We start from the raw sequence: 17,071 nt of genomic DNA, 5'->3' as shown, positions 1-17,071 counted from the left end.
CTATATGTAAAAGGACAATATGAGGGGTCCTTGTGGTGGTGGAAATGTCAGTCTCTTGGTTGTAGTTTTACTAGATATTACTGTTGAGGGAAACTAGGTAAAGGGTACATGAGATCTCTTTGTATTATTTCTTAGTACTGCATGTGAATCTACAGTTACTTCAAAATAAAAAGTTTAAAGAAAAAAAAAAACAAGAGCATGTAAGATTAGCTTTCACCCACCCTTCCTTTCCTGCTGTTTTAGAGGAAGAGGGTGTGTAAGAAGTCCTTTTGTGCTCTCGATATTATTATTTTCCATTCTCTCCAGCGAAATGTCTATTTCTAATTTCCTGGCAAGTTCTTTTGGTATACCATTTTGTAGAACTACCATTTTTTATGTCTGTCTTTCCCACTCAGTTGCATGACAGTACTGATTTTGTTTTTGTTCACTGCAGTATCCCAGCTGCTACCTGACATACATAGGCACACCAATAAATAACTGTTAAATGAATGATAAATCCCTCTCCTTAACTTCATCATCCAGCTTTTTAAGAATCTCTTGGTCATTACTTTATGCCTTCTCTTTACCCCTCTTGTTGCTGCCATAATTCATCCTCTTTAACTCTGAACCATTACACTAACTTTACAACTTGTAATCTTTTCCCCACTCCTCTTGTTTCCTCACTAAATCTGATCTTGTTATTGATCTGCTCAAAAGCCTTTCCCTTTTGCTAAAGAAATGTCTCCTTAGCACAGCGGTCCCCAGCCTTTTTGGCACCAGGGGACCGGTTTCGTGGAAGAAAGTTTTTCCACGGACCAGGGAGGGTGGGGCGGGGGGATGGTTCAGGGGTAATGCCAGCGACGCGGAGCAGCAGATGAAGCTTCGCTTGCTCACCCGCCCCTCACCTCCTGCTGTGCGGCCCGGTTCCTAACAGGCGGTGGACCAGTACCAGTCCCGGTCCTGGTCTGCGGCCTGGGGTTGGGGACCTGAGCCTTAGCACACCAAGCTCTCCTCAGCTGACCCCCGGCTACTCAGAGACACATATATACATACACTCCTGTGTCCAGCAACACTCAATTTGGGTCCGTTGACCACGAATGCTTTTTCACTTATTGTTTCTGTTGCCTGCATTTTTGAATTTTGGAGCTTTAAAAGCTTGATTGCCATTTTACTATAAGCCACCATATGTTAGGTGAACAAGTTAAGTGAATTCTGATAAGCTAGTGGGCGTTCTTCCTCCCAGCCTTCTTTTAAGGGAAGTAAAATAAGCTCCATTAAGAAAGATTGACTTCTCCTGTACTCGTACTCAGTTATGGCAAATATGAGGCATAGCAGTATAAGGAATATTTTTTAGTGTAAGTATTAGATATAAATTGCTATACCTCAATTTCAAAGGTACCATACCAGCTAGTGTTTCAAATTGTGTTCCTCTCAGCTGGGTATCATATGTGTGTAGTGCTGGTTTCCCTTTTGTGAACATTGTTTTCCATTTATGAAACTTAGTTGTGATTTTGTCCAAGAGTAATATATAGGATATTAATTTTCGTAAATTTATTTTCTGAGGCACCCAAACCCTGTCTTATCTCTGTTTCTTTTATCCCAGTCATTCTTGCTTTCTTCCATTATATGTTGTCTTGCTTCTCTATCACATAAAGTTGTAATTTGAGGAAATAATTAAGATAGTTCACATTGGAAGGCCACTTGATAAAGTTTAGTCATGATCTTGCAGGGTATTTCTTAGAGAAGTCACCAAATCTGATTCTGGTTTTCCTTTCTTTGTCCAGAAACTTAATCTTGCCTATCAGATTCAGGAAGACTACCCAAACCCGCAGTGTACTGAAACTTAGGCCAAGATAGCACTTTACTTACAATGAGAATTACTAAGTGTGGCGCAGACTGAATAGTCGTCGTTTCCTCTGACTTTTTTCCCTGTCAAGAATTCCATATGAAAAGCCAAATTGTAATCAAAACTTTTTTGTTGAGCATAGATACAGACAGGAAATATAACAATATTAAGATTTGAGAGAGAAATCTGCCTATGAAAATCAGTTAGATGTAGAACCTCAAAGTAAAAATAAAATTGTAACTCTCTAAAATCTCCAAATTTAACTAAGCTTATTCACTTTATAAAAATTTCATCAGAATGTTGGTTTGTGATTTCTTCCTTGATGTTATAGGATCATTTGGCTTTCTTTTTAAATATTCTCTTTGAGGGAGAGAAAAAGGGAAGGAGGGAGTAGGGAGAGGAAATGAAATTTTCTTCTGGTAGTTATTTTCCTTTCCAAGGATAACTTCAAATAATATATAATATATCTCAATGTTACATATAGCAAAATTCCTTTATAAAAATACTTTGCCTGTACAAAAATAAAAAATATATATTTTCTTTAAATAGACTTAAGTCACTCTGTAGAGTTGGGTTAGTAATGATCAGCATCCTTGTTGATAATGGCGTGACGGTGGCTGGTTCATGCCCAGCTACCACACCCAGGAAGCTGCTCTCTGACAACTGTTCTCTCTCCCTTCCCTTCCTCTTTTCCTCCCTTTCCTAGCGAAGCCACCGTCGGAAACTTTCAGTAGGCACTGTGACCCCATGACTTACTGTTTCTGATCTGACATTTGCCCTGTCTGTTAGTCATTTGAGTATGGCATAGGTGTGGTTGTGTGACTCTGATTGATACCAGACTTGAAAATTACATAATTTGCAAAAAAAACTGGGCAGAGTAAAGAAGCAGAGATGGATTGTGGGAAGTAGAATTGGTCACAAAAATGATATCCCTTTGGGAATAATTAAAGTGTCGGAGATAATTCATTGTAACATTTTGATTTATATTTGTGATATTTATGCATGTGAAATATGAGCAAAGCAAATTGGACTAAATTAAAGTCTCATATTTTATGTTGGTCTCAGTCCATCTATAGCTGTATAAATAATACTAAGTGTTTTATCTGTTTTATGTGGAATGTTTTTCAGGTATTATTTTCCTGGTTCTGAAATGTATCAATATTTTTTAATGCAGCTCTGAAAGATTGGTATTGCTGGCAGGTGGTAGTCTGGAGATCAGTGGTGTCACCGAGGATGATGCTGGCACTTATTTTTGTATAGCTGATAATGGAAATGAGACAATTGAAGCTCAAGCAGAGCTTACAGTACAAGGTATGCAAATATTTCCTTTATAAATTTTAAAAATCCTATGTAATTTATGGGTTTGTAATTATTAGACGTTAATGTGGAAGAGGCAATACACCATAATAGTTAAAAGTAAATGGGCTACTTGAGTTCAAATGCTGGGTCTTATACTTCCTAGCTATATAACCATAGGAAATTTACTTCTCTGACCTTCATTTTTCTCATCTGTACAGTGGAGATAATAAGAGTACTTACCTCACTGGAGTTGTTTTCAGGACTAGAAGAGTAATGCTTGTAAAACTCCCAGAATAGTGACTAGAATATGGGAAAAGCTCAAAGTTAGTTATTGTTGTTATTATCTGTACTGTAGGGTAGGGAAGGGTGTGATCTATGGCATCTGGAAGGTTCAGTTCACTTTTCTTCTCTCAAAAATGCTGTCTCTTCCTCTGACCCAGAACCACATATCCTAAGCATTGGTGTTCCCTCCTTTAGGGTGAATAGATCACCTAGGAAGGAGCACAGTGTGGCTCTCAACGTAACACCTGTTTGATGTGATGATTTCTTTCTTTTCAACTAATGCTGACCATCACAGCATCTCCCTTGTAGGTTCTCTGATTTGGAAGTCAAAGAAAATGACCATGGCATGTACACATAATCTCCCCATCTCCCTTGTTCTTCCTCCTTATGGAAATGTACCCTCAAAGGAACATTTGCTCTCTCTCCTATGAATTGTCTGCAAATCTGTCTTTGTTTCAGATAAAAATCTTTAAGATCTTCTCTGTTACTTTTAGGGAAATCCAGCACTGCTTGGATATGTAGAGGTATATATTAACTTATTATATTCATTATCACGTTGTCTCAAAGTGTATTGTATTTGATAGAATACTTCCTGATACATGGTTTGGGGTGATCTCGTATTTTATATGAAGGTTTCTTTCTCTTGGTACATTTTGTGGGTTTCAGAGTGGAAAGTAGTCACATTCCTACTCTGTTTGATAGGAATTGGGGAGCACATTGGGGTTCTGTGCTGGCAGAGGCATAGAATGTTTATATTCTGTATTGCTATTTGTGGGTGGATTCATAATCTCTGCAAATCAAAAGAGCAGGCCTTAGAATTCATATAACTGTTAACTCACTTGAGCTCAACCATTGCTCTGGCTAGATAGTAAGTAGGATTAGACCAGTGGTAGAATGACCGATTTCTTTACCTCTAGGTAATTGGAACTGGACAAGTAAAATATTAGTGAACTTCCGTGCCTCCCTTGGTGGATGTTTTCTCTTTTTGTTTTTTTTCGTTGGTCAGGTTCTTGGCTTGGTACTCTCTCCATTTTTCTACCTGTGCCTCAGTTTCCTCCAAAGTAAAATACCTTGTTATTAGCCTCAAATGGGAGGCGTAGTGTCTGCCATATGTATTAGTTACATTTGTCCATGCAATTAATTTCTACTCTTTGTTTTTATTCATTGTATGGAATCTAATTAAGATTCTATTAGCTTAATTAACTGCAGTTTTTAGTTACAGGATAACACATACATCTGGTACTTTGTATCCTGTTCCATCTTATCATCTGTGCCTAAAGAAAATGCCCTTTAAGTGAATACATTCTAGAAAACTGAGAAAAGAATAAGAGTGAAGAAACGCAGATATTAAAATTAAATAACCTTCTCCAGTCAAAACAGCATGGCATTGGCCCAAGAATAGACTAGACAATAGAAAGGAATAAAATCCAGCTGTTACAAGTAATTATGGGACTTTAAAATATTATCAAATTGGTACTTCAATTCAGAGGGGAAAAGTGTTTTATTTATTAAAGGGTATTGGTACAAAAGACTTTTAAGTGGAAGGAAATAAAGTTGGATCTCTACTTCAGTTCAAAGGTCTAAATGTGAAAAGGTGAAGAATATATGGGATAGCATTTGTATTATCTCTGATGGGAGAGACTATCTTAGGAAAAAGAGAAAATGGCATGTCAAGCAAAAACCAACACATTCTGACAACATACACATTTTTAAAAAGTTATAGGGGCTTCCCTGGTGGCGCAGTGGTTGAGAGGCCACAACAGTGAGAGGCCCGCGTACCGCAAAAAAAAAAAAAAAAAGTTATAGAAAAACCCTGTGCAGATGATAGACTGGGAGAAAATATTTGTAACGCATAACTGAGAAAGGGTCAGAATCATTAAAATAAAGAGACCTTTCAGAAAGAGATTTTTTAAAAAAGAACCTAAAGAAAGCTGATAAAGACTGCCAACAGGCAATTCACAGGAGTTTATTAGCTATTTGCATTTCTTCATCAGTAGATAGTCAGTTTTACTAGCAGTCAGAAAAATACAAATTTAAAAGATACCATTTTCCCCACCATCATATTGGCAAAAATTAAAAAGATTTTGACCTTCAGAGAATGTGGTGTGGTGCTCAGAACTGAAAAGTATTACTGATGCCATCTTACCAGTACAGAATAGAGCAAAAACATCACCTCCTTGGTACTAGATATTGTATTCCACAATACAGTTTAAGGTTGAACTAGCTTTTTTGATGCCCTTATTTTAGGGAGCAACCAAATTCATTTACTTACCAAGTCTTATCAACAGTTCACCAACTCTTTCTTTTCCTCCCCAACTTCAATTGGGGAGAATGTCTAAGGTTCTATGTTAGGTCCTTCCATTTTTGCCTACTATTGAAATAGCAGCCTAACTGCTAACTTCTCTATATCTAACATAGTTTCAGATTGGCTTGAGGCTAATAGTTGTACATATGTGTTTGAGAGTGTCTGCCATGATTTTGATTTTCAGTAGATGACTGGGGAACTATGGTGCTTAAAAATATCTCAAGGTCAAAAATCTTAGTGAGCAGACCAATAGAAGAGTTTTGGTTGTTTTTTATTTCACCCAGAAGTTTACACCGAATGCTTTATAAGTCTATGGTTGATGAAAAGTTAGAAAAAATAGGTAAAAGGTGTTTTCAAAGGTATGAAGCTAGAGATGGCATAAGATTTCTATCCATGAAAGAATTACTCTCTAAACTAGATGCCCCAGGTAGCTTTTTCGGTGGTAAGATGTTCTATTAAATATTAACTTTTCATTCATCTGCTTGCCTGAAATCTTTGAACTGGGTTGGGAGTGGTTGAAATTGAGCAAGACTTTACACCTTTGATGAAGAAAGTAGTTTCTAGGCTGGTTTCCATTTTCTGTCAAACTAATTCTAGCTGTTGACTCCCTCACCCAAAATGAACTCTGAAGAAACTAAAGGAGTGAGAGGGAATTATGGGGAGACTGAGGCGCTATGAACCTGTATGTGTTTATGGATGAGTGAAAGATGGTTTGTGGGGGTGGTGGCTGCAGCCTGGGATGAAGGACTGCCAGCGGTAACAGTGAGAAAGTAGATTGGAAGGAAGCTATTAAATTTTATCTTACCCGCTGGTGTTGCCTTGAGACTATCTTTGCCTGTCTTTTCACAGCAGAAATGAACAGGAATGGCCCAGGCTTCCATGTCCATTCAAAAGGTCTACTGGGGCTCTGATGGCATTAATGAAACTGGTATGGCCTGACTGCCCTTAGGGGATCACTTTTCAACTTTTTCCCCCACACTGCCTCCAAACTCCCAAATTGGTAGGTTTCAACCTAGGAAGACTCTGAGGCCCGTGCTATTTCTACCTAAGAATTTAAATATGAAACCTTGACCAGAGGAGTTACCTGTGGAATGCCCAGCAAATTGGAATAAAAAACAGTAGTTCTGAGGTCCATAGGGCTCTTTGCTCCAGGGCTCATCCTCCTGCAGTTAGGGCCTGGTGACCATACATGTTCTCAGATAGAGAGGCTGGTACACCAGAAGAACATTAGTTTATAGCCAAACTACTCCCCTGAAATGTACAGCTGCTCTCAGAGAAAGACAACCAAGTGAATAACATATACCATCTGATGGAGAATTAGTGGAAGAATTGACCAAGAATTTAAAATAAGCATGATAAATACATTTAAGGAGATAAGAAAGATATTAGCAATATAATGCAAGAACTAGAAAATGTGAAAACAGAACCAAGTAGAAATATTAGGTATGAAAAATGTAGTGAAGATAAAGAACACGGTAGACTGAGTAATAGTCTAAGGTATACAGCTGATGAACAAACTCCTGAGTTGGAAGATTACATTGAGAAACTCTCTAAGAACATAGCATTAAATGAGAGAATGCATAGAATAAAAACCAAGGGGTGTGAAATTTAGATGTAGAAGGGCTTGTATCCAGATAAATAGGAATCCTAGAGGAGATCTGAAGTAAAAAGAGAGAAAGAAATATTTGAAGAAATAATTAAGATAAATTTCTCAGAATTAAAGATTAATGGAAGACCTTAGATTGAGAGGGCTTTTAATGACTGCTAAATATTGGAGAGGAGAAAACACTCACCATTAGACTCATTTACAGTGGCTGATAACATCAAAGTCAAAAAGAGCTTCTAAAAGCTCCCAGTGACAAAGAGCAGATCACCTATAAAGGGACAAGAATTAGATTGCACCTAGTGTTGATTTTGAGAGATGTGATTTCAAGAGGACAGTGGAGTAATTTTTTAAAGGTTTAAAGGAAAAGAACATTGAATTCACATAGCATTTATATGTACCCAAAATGTAAGGCATAGTAAAAATTCTCATCATACAAGACCTAAGAAGGTTTGCTACACAAAAATACACACCGAAAGCACTTTTGGAATGAATACTCAAATAAGAAGAGACACATTCAGGAAAGGCTGTAAGAGATATGGGAGTTTTAAAATGTAGCCCCCAAATTCTTTGAAGTCCTCCTAGTGAGTGCTGGAGTTTATTACACCCCTTGTCCTTGAATCTGAGTAGGCTTAGAGCTATTTGAATCAATAGAGTTATCATAAGACTTCTGAGGCTTATAAAAAGCCATGTAGAGTCCTCTTGGTTCTCTTGAAGTTAGTGCTTTCCAGACACTTCCTCTTGGGATCTCCATCTCAGAACCTAGCTACCATGCTGTGTGAAGCCCAGACCACGAGGAAAGCCTACATTGTAGGTGCTCTAATAGACAGCTCCACCTGAGACCAACTTTCAGGTCATCTAACCAAGGAACCAGACTTGTGAATGAAAAAGTCTTCAGTTGATTTCAGCCCTCAGCTTTCTGTGTCACCCCCAGACATTCAAGTCTTCTTAGACATTGTGGAGCAGAGATAAGCCATCCCTGCTATCCCTGCTGTGCTCTGTCGTAATTTCTGACCTACAGGATCTGTGAGCATAAGAAAATAATGGTTGTTTTATGCCAATAATGGTTGTTTTATGTTTTGGGGTTTGCTGTGCAGCATTAGTAACTTGGGAACATTCATTATTGTTGTTTTTTAAAAAGGAGAGAATCAAAGTAAAGAAAAAGTATGTTAATGATAGCCAACTACTAAAATTTTTGACAATACAAAGTAGTGGGTGTAGACAGGTGTACGTGTGTTGTTAGGAGAAAGCTAGAAATACTAATATCTACACCTATAGATATAAATATTAAGAAGTAAAATATGAGTTTGGAACTTAAGGGCAATTACCACAGAATGAAATAGAATATACATATAGCTTTTAAACAGCAGAAGAAAGGTTTATCTAACTGAAAGCACAAAAGGGGGAAAAAATAAACATTGTATAGTATAAAGACAAAGTATGAATAAAATGTAGAAATAACTCCCAATATAATGGTAATTTTAATAATGTAAATGGGTCAAACTCATCAATTAAAAGCAGATTAGGTTACAAAAACACCCCAATATTTTGTTTGCAAAGATACACATAAAACTAATAAGACAGTGAGATTTAAAATAAAAGGATAGAAAAGACATAATAGGCAAAACAAAAGAAAGTTGAGATAGCCAGCTAAAAGACGAAAATAGCAGAAGGAACATTTATTCGTAAGAGGAATCATAGATCAAGAAGATATAACACAAAACATCCAGTCAACAAATCACAGCAAGATCTTTTTTGATCAACCGCCTAGAGTAATGGAAATGAAAATACAAATAAACAAATGGGACATAATTAAACTTAGAAGCTTTTGCATAGCAAAGAAAACCATAAACCAACCTGAAAGACAACCCTCAGAATGGGAGAAGATATTTGCAAACGAAGCAGCTGACAAGGAATTAATCTCCAAAATATACAGACAGCTCATGCACCTCAATATCAAAAGAACAAACAACCTAATCCAAAAATGAACAGAAGACCTAAATTGACATTTCTCCAAAGAAGATATACAGATTGCCAACAAACACATGAAAGGATGCTCAGTATCACTAATCATTAGAGAAATGCAAATCAAAACTACAATGAGGTATCACCTCACCCCAGTCAGAGTAGCCATCATCAAAAAGTCTGCAAACAGTAAATGCTGGAGAGAGTGTGGAGAAAAGGGAACCCTCCTACACTGTTGGTGGGAATGTAAATTGGTACACCCACTATGGAGAACAGTACGGAGGTTCCTTAAAAAACTAAAAATAGAGCTACCATATGACCCAGCAATCCCACTCCTAGGCATATATCCAGAGAAAACCATAATTCAAAAGGATGCATGCGGGCTTCCCTGGTGGCGCAGTGGTTGAGAGTCTGCCTGCCGATGCAGAGGACACGGGTTCGTGCCCCAGTCTGGGAAGATCCCACATTCTGTGGAGCGGCTGGGCCCGTGAGCCATGGCCCCGGAGCCTGTGCTCCACAACGGGAGAGGCCACAACAGTGAGAGGCCTGCGTACCGCAAAAAAAAAAGGATGCATGCATGCACCCTGATGTTCATTGCCGCACTATTTACAATAGTCAGGATATGGAAGCAACCTGAATGTCCATCAACAGAGGAATGAATAAAGAAGATATGTTACATATGTATAATCTGGAATATTACTCAGCCATAAAAAGGGATGAAATAGTGCCATTTGCAGAGACTTGGACGGATCTAGGGATTGTCATACAGATTGAAGTAAAGTCAAAGAGAAAAATAAATATTGTATGATATCACTTATATGTGGAATCTAGAAAAATGGTAGAGATGGACTTATTTGCAAAGCAGAAGTAGAATCAAGATGTATGGTAATTTATGATTACCAGGGGGGGAAGGGGGGGTGGGATGAATTGGGAGATTGGTAATGACATGTATACACTACTATGTATAAAATAGATAACTAATGAGGACCTACTGTATAGCACAGGGAACTCTACTCAGTGCTCTATGGTGACCTAAATGGAAAGGAAATCTAAAAAACATGGGATATATGTATGACTGATTCACTTTGCTGTACAGCAAGAAACTAACACAACATTGTAAAGCAACTATATTCCAATAAAAACTAATTAAAAATAAAAGAAAGCTAAAAAAACAGTATAGTCAATATAAATATATATGCAGCCTCAAAATATATCAAACAAAAACTAAATAACAGCTGAGGGAAATAGATAAATCAATAATTGTTAGAGAGTTTACGATACTCCTCTCAGAAAATGACAGAAGAGACAGAAAAGTTTAGGTTGGCCAGAGTTACCTCTACTATTTAATAACATAGTTCTACCAGTACCATAAGAGAAGAAAAAGAAATAATAGTGTTGAAATGGGAAGAAGAGATAAGATTGTTCTATTGACAGATGATTTGATTGTCTACCTGAAATCACCTACAGAATCAGCAAACTAGTATATAATAGAAAACAACACTGGGCAGGTTTGCCATACAGGATAAATTTATCAAAATCAAAATTATTTCTCTATACCAGCAATAATCAATAGAAAATATTTAATATTTAAAAAGAAAAATTATTTTAAAATAGATAAATTTTCAGTAGAAAAAACTATAAAATATCTAGAAAGATAACTCACCAAGAATATACAAGACCTTTGTCAAGAAAAATTTAAAACTCTAGTAGAGAACATAGATGATAAATAAGTAGCAAAATAGATATTTCATGCTCTTGGATGGGTTGATATAATATTTAAAATGTCATTCATCCTCCCAAATTAATGTATAAATTTGTCGTATATGAATCAAGATTCTTAATGGATTTTTTGATGAACCTGGAAGTTTTCTTCTAAAATGTACAGAGAAGAATAAAGGTTTGTGAACTACTGGGTTTGCTATGGAAAGTAAAAAGAGTGAGAGCTTGCTATACAAGATATTTAAACGTATTAAAAAGTCACAGTGATTTTTTTTTTTTAAAGAAAGTATTGTATGTCACAAGAACTGAGAAATAGACCAGTGGAAGGAATGAGGAATGGGCTAATTGTTCAGTAAATGGTTTGGGGGGAAATGGCTTCCTAAAATGGAGAGAAAAAAAATTGAATTTCTATGTTACAATGATCATGCAAATGACTTGCATTTGGTTTAATAGTGACTGAAATTTGAAGGGCAAAACTGTAAAGTTAATAGAAGAAATTGTAGGAGAATAACTTTGTCACCTAGGAGCAGGAACAGATTACTTTAGGTAAAACTTTAGGTGCAGAAATCATGACATAAAACATTGATGACTTTGATCGCATCACAAATTGATGGTATTTTTCATGAAAGTTAGGTGATGAAAGAAAAATGAGGAGCAAAGGAAAAGTTAAATATTTGGGTAAATCTAAGTGAATATTGAATATGTAAAATAATGTTATATGAGATTTAAAATACAGTACACAAACGTATAAGTCAGGAGTAAGGATATGGAGTTAGTCTTCTAAGGTTCTTAAAATTTCCAGCAAGTGGTGAAGTACTACTTTATATTAGAGATTAATAAGGCAGGGATGTGTACTGTAATCTCTGTGAGAAGCCTTGAAAGAATAATAGAAGAATCTATAACTAACAAGATAATAGAAGAAGAAAATAAAAATAAAATTAAAAATTCTCCAAAAGAAGGTAAGAAAGGAAAGGAAAAGGAATATAGAATAAGATGGACTAATAGAAAGCAAATAGTGGGATGGTAGATTTAAATACAAATATATCAGTAATTGTAAATGGACTAACTACTCTAATTAAAAGTCAGATTGGAAAGAAATTAAAACCTAACAATGTATTACTTATATGGGAGACACACTAAATATAAGGATACAGAAAATTTGAAAATGACAAGGATGGAAAAAGGTAAACCATGCCTAAACTAACTGGAAAAAAGCTGTTGTAGATACCAAGCAAAAAAGCAAGATGCATTATTAGAGATAAAGTGGGACATTTCATATTATTAAGAGTTAATATACCAGGAAAATAAAACGATTCTAAGTATGTATTACCTCGTAACATAATTTCAAAATGTGAAAGGCAGAAACTGATAGAACTACAAGGAGAAGTAGACGAGACAAACCCACAGTCCTAGTGATAAATTTTAACACACTTCAGTAGCTGATAGGATATATAGCACAGGCAAATAAGTACATACAAAATAAAAACCACAAAGTTATATTACAGAACTGAACAGCACAATTAACAAACTTGACCTTATTGACATTTATAAAATATTGCACCAAACAAATAAATTCTATGTTTTATAAGTGCCTGTGAACCGTTACTATTGGGTGGGCCAAAAGATTCCTTCAGTTTTTTCCGTAAGATGACTCTAGTAGCACTTAGATGTCTTCAACTTCATTTAAACAATTTTGTTGGATTGTATGTGATAGTTGTCACATCAGCGTGCATTTAAAGCAAGACTTATCAAAATTGGTGAATTTTTGTAGAGCCATTTTAATATTGAAGATGGAAGAAAAAAGCAAAAATTTTGGCATATTATGCTTTATTATTTCAAGAAAGGTAAAAACGCAACTGAAACACAAAAGAAGATTGTGCAGTGCATGGAGAAGGTGCTGTGACTGATCAAACTTGTCAAAAGTGGTTTGCCAAGTTTCATGCTGGAGATTTCTCGCTGGACAATGCTCCACGGTCGGGTAGACCAGCTGAAGTTGATAGCGATCAAATCAAAACAATAACTGAGAACAATCAACGTTATACCACACGGGAGATAGCCAACATACTCAAAACATCCAAATCAAGTGTTGAAAATCATTTGCGCCAGCTTCTTTATGTGAATCGCTTTGATGATAGGGTTCCACATAAGTTAAGTGAAGAAAACCTTCTTGACTGTATTTCCCCATGTGATTCTCTACTTAAATATAATGAAAATGTTCCGTTTTTAAAACAAATTGTGACGAGTGATGAAAGTGGACACTGTACAACAGTGTGGAATGGAAGAGATCATGGGACAAACGAAATGAACCACCATCAACGACACCGAAGGCCGGTCTTCATCCAAAGAAAGTGATGTTGTGTATATGGTGGGATTGGAAGGGAGTCCTCTTATTATGAGCTCCTTCTGGAAAACCAAATGATTAATTCCAACAAGTACTGCTCCCAATTAGACCAACTGAAAGCAGCACTCGTTGAAAAACATCTGGAATTAGTCAACAGAAAACGCATAATCTTCCATCAAGATAATGCAGCAAGACTGCATGTTTCTTTGATGACCAGGCAGAAACTGTTACAGCTTAGCTGGGAAGTTCTGATTCATCCGTCGTATTCACCAGACATTGCACCTTTGGATTTCCATTTATTTTGGTCTTTACAATAGTCTCTCTCTTTTTTTTAAACATCTTTATTGGAGTATAATTGCTTTACAATGGTGTGTTAGTTTCTACTTTATTACAAAGTGAATGATGGAAAAAATTTCAATTCCCTGGAAGACTATACAAGGTACCTGGAACAGTTCTTTGCTCAAAAAGATAAAAAGTTTTGGGAAGATTGAATTATGAAGTTGCCTGGAAAATGGCAGAAGGTAGTGGAACAAAAGGGTGAAATACATTGTTCAGTAAAGTTCTTGGTGAAAATGAAAAATGTATCTTTTATTTTTACTTAAAAAACCAAAGGCACTTTTTGGCCCACCCAATAAAATATACCATATACTGACTACAGGACAAATTTTAAATTTGAGAGAATAGAAATTCTATAGGTTTGACCACTGGAATTAAGGTTGGAACTAATTACAGAAAAGTGACTTTAAAAAAAAAAGGTAAGTTCAAGATCTCCTAGTGTTTGAAACTTAAGTGACTCACGTTGAAACTTAAGTGACTCACTTTGAAATAATCTGTGGGTCAGAAATGAAATGATGAAAATTTAAAAATAGGTCATATCTTTGTTAACTTAACCTTTCAAAACTTAGGGGATGCTTAGAGGAAATTTATAGCCTTAAGTACATATATTAGAAGGGGGAAAATGCTGAAAATTTAGCGATTTAAATATATATCTCAACGAATGGGTAAAGAGGATGTGGTATACACACACACAGTGGAATACTACTCAGCCATAAAAAGGAATGAAATAATGCCATTTATAGCAACATGGATGGAGCTAAGGATTATCATACTAGTTGGAGTATGATACAAATGAAATTATTTACAAAACAAAAACAAACATAAGAAAACAAACTTATGGTTACCAAAAGGGAAGGGTAGGGGGAGGGAAAAATTGGAGTTTGGGATTAGCAGATACAAACTTCTCTATATAAAGTAGATAAACAACAAGGTGGTACTGTACTGTATAGCACAGGGAACTATATTCAATATCTCGTAATAACCTATAATGGAAAAGAATCTGAAAAAGAATATATATATATATTATATGACTGAATCACTTTGTTGTACACCAGAAACTAACACAATATTGTAAATCAACTGTACTTCAATAAAATAAATAAACAAATAAATATCCATCTCAAAAAAGCTATAAAAAGAATAACAAATTTAACCCAAAGTAAACAAGTAATCATAAGAGCAAAAATTAATGAAATAGAAAACAAACATTCAAAATAAAGAGTTTCAGCAAAGCCAGAAGTTGATTCTTGTAAAGAATAACAAGACAAGACTTATATATAACTTGACAAAGGTCTTTATTTAGACCAAGAGTCAGCAAAATACAGCTCATGGACCAAGTCTGCCAACCCCTTCATTTTATTCAGCCTGTGAACTAAAAATAGTTTATATAGTTTTAAATGGTTGAACAATATCAGAAGAATAATATTTAGTGATATATAACATTTTATGAAATTCAGATTTTATTGTCCATAAATGAAGTTTTATTGGCACACAGTCACACTCATTTATGTATTGACTGTGGCTGCTTTCATGCTACAGCAAAGGAGTTGAGTAGTTGTGGCGGAGACCACATGGCCCACAAAGCCTAAAATATGTACTATCTGGCCCTTTTTAGAAAAAGTTTCAACCTCTGATATAGACTCTGTAAAGAACTATAGATCAGTAAGTAAACAAAGACAGATAATCCAGTAGAAAATGGGCAAGACTTGAACAGCTACCTCATAGGTCTCCAGGTGACTACTAAACATTTGAAAAAGAGGTTCTTATTAGTTCTTAGAGAAATATAAAGCCACAATGAGGTACCACTGTACTCCACCAGAGTGGTTAAAACTCAAGAGACTGACAATACCAGGTGTTGGCTAAGATGAGGAACAATAATGGGGACTCTAATATACTGCTGTTAGGACTATACATTGATTTAATCACTGTTTGGCAGACTCTACTAAAACTGCATACAAACGTTATCTTTTACAATGGTTGTATTCCTAGGAGTATACTCATCAGAAGTATATAACTATATGCATCAAAAAACATGCATGATAATGTTCTCACCAGCTTTATTCACAGTAAATCAAAACCAGAAACAATCAGCCATAGAATAGTGTTCTAATCATACAGTGGCATATTATCAACAATGAAAATTGACAGACCACCGCTCAACAACATGGATAATACCATTGAATCAAAAAAGCTAGGCACGAAATTATACATACTGTATGATTCCATTTTTATAAAGTTTAAAAATAGGCAAAACTAACCTATGGTTTTATTTTTTTAAATCTTATTTATTTTTTTATACATCAGGTTCTTATTAGTTATCCATTTTATACATATTAGTATATATATGTCAATCCCAATCTCCCAATTCATCACGATAGTGATCACTTTTGGACAAGAGCAGGGTAGTGACTATTGCACAATGGGGTTTCTGGTGTGTTAATGTTCTATTTCAAAATCTAGGTGGTATTTACAGTAATTCAAGCTGTAATGTTAATGTGTGTCACATGAGGCCTTCTCTTTTCGTTTATAGATAGGAAGTCACTATGTACAAAAAATTTTTGGAAAATTTTATATTGAATCTTGTCCCATAACTGAAAGTATTTGTTTCTTTTTCTGATGGGGAAAGCAGTTTATGAGAAATGGTTGGAGGTTATATATGTGTATTTATTTATATAGTTATATTTATAGTCATAGCTGTCTGATTTCTGTTATTTTTTAAAAAGTTACAGCTACAGGAAATGCCTTAGTGAGTGTTAATGCAGAAAGGGTTATAAGTTCAGTCCTCATCTGTTAAATATTTCAAATTTATTGTTTTATCGTTAACTCCTGGGATTTCTACACATGCTGTGACGTGAATTAGCTCATCGTGTATTTCCTGTCATCTCAGATTGTCGATAACACTTAAAATGGGTCATGAGTTTTTTTTTTTAAACAGGGGTTTTTCCTTTTCTCTTAAAACATTCATAATTGCCTATGATACACATCCTCCCTCCCCCCCAAAAGAATAAATTTTTCCATTTGTATTTTTGTGAGACAAATTGATAAATTCTAAATTGACTTTGTTAATACTCATAACAAATCTATCACTGAAGTTTTAAATTACACCATCTTTCTCTGAAATCATACCCTAATGTCACCCTATTGGGTTGGCCAAAAGTTCCTTTGGTTTTTAATTAAAAATAAAAGATACATTTTTCATTTTCACCAAGAACTTTATTGAACAGCATATTCATCCTTTTGTTCCACTGCCTTCTGCGATTTTTCAGGCAACTTCATAATTCCATCTTCCCAAAACTTTTTATCTTTTTGAGCAAAGAACTGTTCCGGGTGCCTTCTACAGTCTTTTTTTTTTTTTTTTTTTTTGTGGTACGCGGGCCTCTCACTGTTGTGGCCTCT

The 17,071-nt window shown here is 35.5% G+C and overlaps 1 protein-coding gene across 6 annotated transcripts in view; it reads left to right on the top strand.

Moving 5' to 3' along the window:
- NEO1 (neogenin 1) overlaps positions 1-17,071 on the top strand; it is a 251,220-nt gene that overhangs the window by 84,492 nt on the left and 149,657 nt on the right. For all 6 annotated transcript variants that reach the window (XM_060097038.1, XM_060097035.1, XM_060097034.1 and 3 more), the window contains exon 5: positions 3,000-3,136. In XM_060097038.1, the coding sequence (XP_059953021.1) occupies positions 3,000-3,136 (137 nt within the window). The remainder of the gene's footprint in view (positions 1-2,999; positions 3,137-17,071) is intronic.

The sequence above is a fragment of the Mesoplodon densirostris genome, chromosome 4 (assembly GCF_025265405.1).
Source record: "Mesoplodon densirostris isolate mMesDen1 chromosome 4, mMesDen1 primary haplotype, whole genome shotgun sequence".
Taxonomy (NCBI): Eukaryota; Metazoa; Chordata; class Mammalia; order Artiodactyla; family Ziphiidae; genus Mesoplodon; species Mesoplodon densirostris.
The sequence above is the reverse complement of the archived record's forward strand: the minus strand, read 5'-3'. Positions and strand labels throughout refer to the sequence as shown.